Source organism: Paramormyrops kingsleyae, chromosome 9 (assembly GCF_048594095.1).
Source record: "Paramormyrops kingsleyae isolate MSU_618 chromosome 9, PKINGS_0.4, whole genome shotgun sequence".
NCBI lineage: Eukaryota > Metazoa > Chordata > Actinopteri > Osteoglossiformes > Mormyridae > Paramormyrops > Paramormyrops kingsleyae.
Window position 1 is genome coordinate 6516403 of NC_132805.1, and position 9622 is coordinate 6526024.

Consider the following 9622-nt stretch of genomic DNA (forward strand, 5'->3'; position numbering starts at 1 on the left):
GTTGAACTGCCTGCAGCACGCTTTGGGTGGTGAGGAATTTCACGTGTCTCGCCCTCGCTTGTCTCTGCTATGGTGACCACCGGAAAAAGCACTGGGAATAAAGCGAGCACGTCCATCCCCGCGGTGAGACACTCTCCACGAAGGGCACGTCGGCCGCCCGTCGGTCAGTATCAGGCCATTTACAGTGAGCCAACGGCGGGAGAGTCCCGCTGTCACACGGAAAGAGGTGCAGATACTGACAAATTACTTAATAACATAAAAAATAATTTGCGCGAAACGAATGAAGAAGAGTGTTTTCCCCGTTTAGACTATAAATGCTTTAGCGTCAGCACGCAGTCTGTAGGCTTCGCCTGGAGGGAAGTCAGGCGGCGTTTCTGGACAGTTCTGACCGGTTTGGACTCGGCAAAAACGCCAGGGCTGCCCGCTCTCACGCACCTGGCAAGAATTCTTACGGCAAATCTATATTATTCCATTATAAATCTCAGATTAGATACATCAAAAGCATTGTGGTAGTTTGCAAACCCTACAGACTATTTACGAGGTAATAAAACTGTTACATACGTCAGTGTTATTGCGTGTGTATCTGTGTGCAGCCACCTGACCACAGTGGACAACCCCGAATATCCTCTCCCGTTCGCAGATATGTAGATAAAGTTGACAGAAGCTTAACTCTGACATAATAAATTAAGCATACGTTAAGTATAAGTACTTGGCTTTTATTAAAATAGCGTTTGTATTTAACTTTGTATTTACCGGTAAAAGGAAAGCACTGCATTTTGGGTATTGTAGTCGCAGAAAGCCACACTGCCGAATAAAAGGAATGCTTCATGCTTCATGCTAATATATTACATAACTATGTACATATTTTTTCTCGGCTAGACAATTCGTCTGAAATAAATGGCTGACTATGGCACATAGCAAAGACTTAAGTTATGTAAAGTTTATATACTACAGGTTTGAGTCAATTTGTCAAGGATAGATTACAATTAGAGCTTCAGTAATGCAGTGCGGCTCTGTGCGATAATAACATTACATCTTTACAGACTTTAAATATAGTTAATACCAGATGTCATTTATTTACAAACAATATTTTAAGCAACTTCGCAGCCCTGTATGGAATAAGCCAATTTACAGTTGTTATAAAAAGGAGTTTTTGAAATGCAGTTTTGTAGATATGCAGTTCATTTTTTTAAAGGTCAAAAAGCGAATCCTGTAATCTGCATCCTTTTCTTACAGTTAATATATATTGTTATATATCAAGACCACACACTTTTTTTGAACATATCGTATAAGTGCTTGTTATTCCACGTGATGCTTCTTGTCTTCATTCTCTTCCGGGTTCTTGTTTCTGCCTGACACAAAGACGTTTTATCTCTTTCTGACATCTGTAGAGCTTGGGTTGTGAAATCCATACCAGTTGTTGTGCTGTCCCAATGTCATTGGGCATATATTAAAGAGGACGATTAAGCAACACTTCCACGGGCCCAGGGGGCAGCTTCTTAATCAAGTTCCAGGCCTCCAGTCTGTGTAAACCCTGCAGGCTGTGTCCATTGATTTTCAACAGCACATCCCCTGGCAGCACCTCATTCACTGGGCCACCTGGAAGAGAACAACAGGGGGCTGGTCATTTGTCGTCACAAGGTTTATTTCTTAGTATGACAAGGGACTAGTCATTTCAGTATGAGTGAAACCATTGTCATTTTACCCTGGAAGACCTTCTTGATGACAATTGGCCCGTCACCCTGGCTGGAGCCCAGTCCCCCCTCTAGACTGAAGCCTAAGTCTGTGCTGCTTTTATTCAACACCACTGTCAGTGTCCTGCCTCCTGAGGGAAGAACAGCAGAGGGACAACATATGCTGACTATTGCAGAGATAGCTGTCACCCTTAGTGCCCTTTTGCCGTTCGACTTTATACTTCACTTGTATTCACGGTGACCGGGTCTAGCTGCCGTTGACTCAGATTGTTCTGGGCTTTTTGTGGCTTTGTGAGGCTGTCCTTCTGAAGCACCACGACTGCCATGCCTCTCGACCGAGCCCTCCTGAGGGTGCGCAGTGCCTCGCAGTGGGTCGAGTTCTGCAGTTTAGTGCCGTTGATTGACAAGACCCGGTCACCCTCACAAACTGAGCCCTCCTGGGAGGCAACACTGCCAGAGAACACCTTGTGGACCTAGATTAGATAAACAAACAGTTGAAAGGTCACACAAGAATACTGATGTAACAGTGCTAATTATAGGGTTACTAATTACTACAATATAAGATATCACTCAACTTAAATTGTTAGCTGGACAGTAGACTAAAAGCAAAGTTATGTAAGGTCAGACATTAAGATCCTGGAACATGCAAAGGACTCTAACACTTACCGTAATGGGCTTGTTCTGATCAACACCACCAGCTAATGTGAAGCCCAGCCCAGACCCCACCTCTTTGTGCAGAACGACAACCTGCACATCTTCATAGTTCTGAAAGCAATGAGAAGAATATGAAGAAACAGTTAAGTGAGATGTGTATGAAATCTGTATTGTGCTGGACTTCTAAGGAGAACCAGAGGGAGAGTGTATTTGGCCCAAGTCTTTTTAAAAGAGTATGAATGTTGAGCTGTAAGCTGGAAATATTTATTTGGCTCAGGAAAATATGAGAATATACATTCTTGACCACGTGTTACTCAAGGGTTCACCTGCAACGTTTCATCGCCCAGGCTCCTGACATCACTGAGCAGGCGATCCAACTCATCGGCACTAAGTATTGACACACACGAGAGGGCAGAAGCTTCCGAACTTAGAGAAGCTGTCCGATGTGATGTGTAGTCCAAGGAGTCTGGGTCCAGGCTGCCCTCATCATTGAACACGTAGTCCACACCACCAACATGACACAGATCAGCTAGACTGAGCATGGATAGGGCAGAAAATTAGCATTGAATGGTTGATAAATACTCTTGCCCACATATGTTTTAAATGCATGTTATCTGTCAATTTAAAATTTCCCAAGTGGTAGGAAATTTGATGACAAAAATTTATAAGACTCACGTGATTGAAAAGCTCCTGTGATCAGACTGGCTCATATTACTAGTGATGGTAACTGACGATTCTGCAGAGTCCGAATCATAAACGGAGTTCTCTTCTTTCTCTGTGCCACTGTCATCATCTTTGTCAGACTCTTCTTCGTCTGAACTCCACCTGGCCTTGTGGACACTAGAACACGCACTGTCTCTTTCCAGGGGAGTCTTCCCAATGTGAAGTAGGGAGTCATTGGAGGAGATGATATTGGATGACTGAGGCTTTGAGGCAGGTGGAGTAGGGACACTTGTAGGTAGGTTGGGTGGAGGAGGTGAAGGTGTGCTTTTGATGTTTTTTAGCATATTCATTGAAGCTGGGGATTCCATCTTTGAAATACAAACCTGATTTGGGCAGCTGGAAGTTATATTGCTGACATGAATAAGAGGCGACCTCTTTGGGAAATTGGGTGCCTTGTATTCTACACTTGATGCATTCATTGAATCGTAAACATTATGACCACTAATACTGTTTTTGTTGTTCCCATCAGTTTTCTGAAGAGTATTAAGTTGTTTTGCATCGAGGTGTTGAGAGATTTCTTCTTGTGATTTTACTTCCCCTTTGGTGTCTGTGTGACGAACCTTTGAGGAATGTGGCTCAACTGAAGCCCCGTGTAATCCAGCTCCAGCCTTAGAGCCATCACATTTATTTCCGCAAACCATTCTCCTGTCACATCTCCTCTGCCCCGCCTCATCTATTGAAATAGATCTTATTACATAGCCACTTGGCCTTCCATCTACCTCTACATTACTTTTCCCTTCTCCCTTAGACCAAAGGTTGTCATTGAAAACTTGAAGCCCACAATCTCCCTTCCCAGCCGAAGCTTTGTTTGGTACGCCCTTCTTTTCCCATCCTCCCCATAATTCTCTGGGCGGGTCCTGTACAGAGTATGCTCTCTGAGATCGTGATGAGGGCAGTGGGGATGGCTGGCTGTTTTGGGCCAGAGTTTCAAACTTGCGGATTTTATTGCGTACACTATCTGGAAAGTCAACCCTAAATTTTACAGGGTCTGGTTTCCCCTTCTGATCCTTTATTTTGCCACATGGATTATCAAGGGTGTCTTTCTTTGCTTCTTTATTCAACCTTCTTGGAGCTGAGACTGCCTCTTGCGATGCTGACTGTGATTCTGCCTGTGATGCCTGCAGGGGCCAGTCCAGTGTCGTGCAGATTTTCACTGTAGGACTTCTCTGGACAACGGACACGACTCTCATTGATTTTGATTGCATATTGCTGTCTTCCCCACTTTCCTTTACCAATTTACCTGCTGAATTTCCCTCTGCCACTTTTTGTTGGTCAACATTATGTACTTGGTCTCGCATCACATCAGCCTCTTTCTTCTTCTTTGATCTACCTATTTCATGCTCTTCCTGCATCATATCCTTCTCTATTTCAAACTCTCTCCATCTTTCCCCCTTGTCCATTACAAGCTTGGTTTGTCTCTGCAGTGGAGGATTCTTTCCAGACAGTAACATATCCCCAGGATTAGGCCTAAATAATCGGGGTGGCATTAGAACAGAAGGGTTCTTCTGAGGGCTGTCAAATAACCTAAATTGGTGTTTGCAGTCACTAACTGTGAGTTCTGTTAATGAAGTTTGGTCACCTGCAGCAGAGCATACTGGAGGCATCTCTCGATTCAAATTGCACACGCTTTTTTTGTCAGTGCACAAGTTTCCATGACCAGTAAGTTTCTCCTCCACAGAATGAATCCTGGGGAATGTGCCACCCTTGGGGCCTTTGTATGGAATACCTTTCCAATGGGTATCAGACAAAGAAGGCCTAAGATTATTGTGGTCTTCAAGGCCCTGTTTAGTATGCTGCGTGTAATCCCCCAAAGGTTCCTGGTGGTATTTTGTAGCCATACCCATGTTATTTGACCCAAACAATTTCTCAATCCGATTCCGAATAGACTGGTTTGCAGATACCTCTTCAACTTTCCTGCTGTTAGCTTCAGAGTCTACAGGTCCAGAGAGAGGACTGAATTGTAGCTTACCCAGGCAAGGACCATCCTGACTTGGATCCCCCAAATCTTTTCCCTCCCCAGAATCACTCCGATTCAGCTTTCTCCGAGATGGCAGTGACTGACAGTCGTTGCCCATTTTTGAATACAAAAGTCCATGAGTGCTGCCTGTTACTGGTGAGCCTCCCAAGGGCTTTTTTCCCTCTGTTTTTACGACTGACTGGTACAAATCAGTCCTGGGTAGCACACCAAGATCCTTTGTGTTGGATGTTGTTCCTCTGTCTAAACTCTCTGCCCGCTGCATGTTGTTTTTCCAGAAGTTTTGCTCCCAAGCATTCCCTCCATCATTACTTGACTGCCCACCCAGGTCCACGCTCCTGCTCCTACTTGGCCCGTTGCCCTTTTGCAGTTCTGCCCTCCCTCTCAACATGTCTGGTTTCATATAATCTTCACTATGACATCTTTCAGGTTTTCCTACCTCTCGATTCCCTTGAGTATTCAGTCTTACTTTTTCTTTCAGGTCTTTTGTATATTTTTCCCAGTTCTGGGCCTTGAGCTGATTGGACTCTAGATCAGATGAAGTTCTGATCTGGTCTTCTGTATCATCCCCGGTGACAGTCGTTGAAAGCCGGCGGATGTCATTTTCTGGTTGTCTGTCTGTGTCCTTGCTCCCGCATTCCTCAGGCAGTAAGTTGTTGCCTTTCCCCTCATAGACACTCCGAATTCTACCAAGGTCCTTCTGAGGCCTATTTGTTTCTTTGGATGGAGCGAGCTCAGTAGCGGAGCGGATTATGAAACGACGGTTGTGACCTTGTGGCACTGCTGGAAGTGGTGTGTTTGTGGTGGATTCCAAGCCCTGGGCTTTGCATTCAGCTGTAATGTCTGCGGAACCTGGCTTAGACAAAGCACCGGGAGGCGTGCTACATTTGGGTAATAGATCTTCAGATAGTTCCATCCTTTTTTAAAATCTTGCATTGGCTAGGGATGAGTTCAGAGTGACAACCACTGGAAAAAAACACAATAATGAAAAAGCATTCAACATATTTGTGAGTATTGTAATTTCAGTTACTGCTCATATGTACAAAATGAAGTTTTGAGTTAAAAAAAGAATATATTCCATTTGTAAAGTCCAGGCATCATTTATGCACAAGGTTAAGATATGGTCCACAAGGTTGGCAGAAACTCGCAGTTGCAGAAGGAAAAAAAGTGCTAAGCAATTGACGTTTCATAATCATGCTTCCACAAACAAGACTTCCATTTTTAAAAAAAAGATACGTACAGTTTGAAGGGAGAACAAGAGCAGCACTGTAATTCAGACTGTGTTTTTCCATAGAAAAGCTGTGTCATTTATTCACGTTTGTACAATCATAACCAGGCTCGCTTTATTCCATGTGTGAGGACGGCCGCTCCCCATTCATCCACTCACGTCGTGTCCAGGCAGCTGGCTGTCAGAACTACAGCTGTCGAGATCAGAACCCTCTAGAGAGAAGTCCATGGAAACAAGACGTATGTTTTTCTTCTTCTTGGTGGGATCTGGCACAGCCCAGTGAAAACGCATCCACTTGTATTAGGTTACCTTTACCCTCACAGGAAAGTTTTTACATTTATTTTATTTTTTGAGGAAGTTGATTTTCTCCACACAGCTCAACTTTTTCCTCCTTTCGTTTTCGGGTGGGCGGTTGCCACTCCGCTCTGCTAACCTCGCAGAAGCTGCATCGCTACAGCCGTGGTTCCTCTTGGTGCCAGCTGTCGTCGTTGCATTTCCTGGGTCCTCTTTCGGGTTACGTTTCCATTTTAGTCATGAGCTCGCCGGTTGTCCTGTACCCTGTAAAACAGTTCTCTTCTTTAGAACTTTTCCTTGACACAGGAATGCTGTAGCAAGTATGGCCAGGACATTCAAGTGACCCTGCTAGAAATTGCTAAACCTAGTTAGTATGCAGTTCTGCAGCCAAAACTTTTATAGGAAAAAAGCCACTTAGTCCAAGTGATCTAAATGAGAGGGAGGAAGATTGGGAAGAGAGTGTGTGCAGGAGGAAGCGTGAAGGGTGGAGGGAGAGAAATTTTAGGGCTGAAGAGAATATTCCATTACAAATCTCTGTGATTTTTCTAGAATCTGGGAACATAAGTGCAGGGCTTGTTTATCTATCCCTTTCCTCCATATAATATTTAGTATATTCACATGAAAATAAAAGATACCACATGAAAAGCAGTTCATTAAAATGTACATATAAATATGGAATACATACTGTATGTATCCATGCAAGCAAAAAACACACAATGTTAAAAATGCAGACCAAAAATGAGAGACATGACACTCAATCACACAAGACAATAATAATAATTAATAAAAACATGGCGACCAGTGGCCTGTTCTAGGAAGCGGGGTTACTGGCTTATCGGGGTAACTTGTCGGATTTAAGGTAGTCTGGGCAAAATGTAACTGAACGAATATGAAGTCCATTTAAACTGTGGTACCTTAAATCCGACAAGTTAGCCCAATAAGCCAGTAACCCTGCTTCGTAGTACAGGCCACTGGTGCTTCATATGAATCAAGGTATGCGGTTAACTGGAGGAACAGCAATCCAGAAAAGCGTCGCAGTTCTGCTGAAACCGAAGTCCCGTGCCACGCCACATACGACTGCAATGAGTCAAACGTGCACTGTTCTCCTCAGCAAAACAAATGCACCATTAATGCTGTTTAACAAGCATTTCATTCAATCTCCGCAGAGCATAAATATTGGGCTTGTGACAGCATACATTTTGATCCAAATGACACATTCATAGCAAAAAAAGGTATAAGCATTTCAGTGTTTGATCGCATCTTTTTGTCTTTCTATCTTTTTTTTTAATCTATTACACAGTTTTTGCTTATCGCCAGTAACGGGTGATTTGTGACTGCCCTGCACCAGGCAGATGTGTACATTCAATGCATAAAGCACACCATGAAGAGATCACCGCGACACGGGGTCAAAACAAATACTGAGATCACATGACCGAAACATCAGAGGAGCACAATTAACTTGAAAAACAAACCTTATTAACAAGCTTAGATGTTATTTTAAAATATAAAATGTAATAACTACGAAAAGCTTACTTTGAAAGGGTAGAAAGCTGGCTAGTCTTTCTAGGATCCATGTGCAGAAGTGTCATCTTACAGAAACACCTGTTAGCGCTGCTCTTAAAAAGACAATAGCTTCCATCCCACAGCAGCCAGTAGACAAGTTTCTCATAACCAAACAGAAAGCCACGGTACTTTGTACTCCATCCTTCCCCCTTACTTCATTATTAATGATATATTTTTTTTGGAGACCGTTTTCAGAACTGTTTCTCGGAGACCTTTTGTCAGTGCTGCATGATGCATCTTCAGAGGAACGCAAACTCGCACAGCTGGTTTTTCCGCTTCCCCTCTCTCTCATTGTCTCCCGCCCTCTCCTTATTCTCATGGGACAGCATTCCTGACACAAGCGCCTTTGTGCCTCGGCTTCGCGGTGGGTAACGTGCTATTTCCTACGCACAGAAGTATTTATGATGACACGCGAGAGCCGTGGCAGGCTGTGCACTGCGCGCCCACATGGGGACGGCCGCGATGATGGTCAGAAGCCAGCGAGGAGGGGGGGGGATGCCAGAGGCAGGTGCTGGACAGAGGAACACCCAGCGACACTTGCAATGAATTTTCATTGTCGACACGCGTGTTGCACTTTAATTTGGCACCGTGTTAGAGGAATGTGTGCATTCTCCCGCAGAGAAAACAAAGTTAGAAGGCAATGGGTTGTTCCCTCAGAAGGGCTGCCATCTATCATTATACTAAACATGGCAGAGATTAATTCTAAGTTCATTTCGCAAAAGGAAAAAAAAATGAAGCCGCAGTCTAACCATCCACACTGTGTAATGTGACTCAGCATATATTTAATTTTTATGTATATATAAATGATGCATGCCAAGCTATACTTGAGTTTTACTTAAGGGGGCCAATCTGTGTAAAATGCACCAGCAGAAAGGTTTCCAAAACACTGTACAAGCTAAAATTGAGATTCCTCAATGTACTGGGTTGTTAGACTCATTAACATAAAACCACTGGCAGCTTATCCATGTCCCTCGAATGTTACAATGATGTAGTAACACCATGGTAAACAGAGAAAAGTTCCGTACCTCTCCGCATTAGAGCCTGGGTCTTCTCTTTAGTGCCCCTTCATAGAAAAGCGAAAGCAGGCATCTGACTTCCTGCCGTTGCAAAGGGCCGTGTTGCCAGTATATGGTAACGTGTGAACTGATGTAACCGCCTCCTCGAACAGCTCGAGCTAAGGGCCCGCTTCAGCAGCCGGATGTGGACTGCAAGAGGACCCTTTCTGCAACAGTGAACCCAAACTCTGACGAGTTCAGACATCAATTCTTTTCTACTTCCTAAGCAATGGCTGCACTTTTACGTTTGATGTACCTGACAAATGCTAGAGGAACTTTTTAAATTAATTGCAAAGAAAGTCTCTGATATCAAGCAATAGTCTTCATGTAAAAAGTGTGTTGCAAAAGATCCGTTTAGCTTTCAATTCAACCATTACGAACCAAGACTGTCTGATACCAAGAGACAGGAAATAAAGCTTGTGGTTTTACTCCACAA

At 43.7% G+C, this 9622-nt stretch overlaps 1 protein-coding gene across 4 annotated transcripts; it reads right to left on the bottom strand.

Annotated features, from left to right (window-relative positions):
* Nucleotides 1-695: 695 nt before the first annotated feature.
* LOC111859976 (pro-interleukin-16) lies at nt 696-9296 on the bottom strand. 4 transcript variants are annotated; one of them, XM_023843204.2, is made up of 8 exons: nt 8102-8505; nt 6287-6832; nt 3024-6012; nt 2675-2882; nt 2361-2459; nt 1921-2167; nt 1706-1825; nt 696-1599 (listed from the first exon to the last, which is right to left on the bottom strand). In XM_023843204.2, exons 3-8 carry the CDS (start codon nt 5960-5962, stop codon nt 1451-1453), a joined length of 3762 nt encoding a protein of 1253 aa, XP_023698972.1. In that variant the 5' UTR covers nt 5963-6012; nt 6287-6832; nt 8102-8505; the 3' UTR covers nt 696-1450. The 4 variants fall into 4 exon arrangements, with proteins under 4 accessions (XP_023698972.1, XP_023698971.1, XP_072572280.1 ...); XM_023843203.2 differs by lacking the exon at nt 8102-8505 and adding an exon at nt 9157-9296 and having other exon boundaries at nt 3024-6832; XM_072716179.1 differs by having other exon boundaries at nt 3024-6832.
* Between the last annotated feature and the right edge of the window lie 326 nt (nt 9297-9622).

What these genes read in the sequence shown, in the direction of transcription:
- LOC111859976 (XM_023843203.2), bottom strand. Translation starts at nt 5,962, where the DNA reads ATGGAACTATCTGAAGATCTATTACCCAAATGTAGCACGCCTCCCGGT. An exon ending in ATCAGAACAAGCCCATTACG is followed by an intron (nt 2,168 to 2,360) that starts GTAAGTGTTAGA and finishes TATCTAATCTAG; the next exon opens with GTCCACAAGGTGTTCTCTGG. An exon ending in CCCGGTCACCGTGAATACAA is followed by an intron (nt 1,826 to 1,920) that starts GTGAAGTATAAA and finishes TTCTTCCCTCAG; the next exon opens with GAGGCAGGACACTGACAGTG.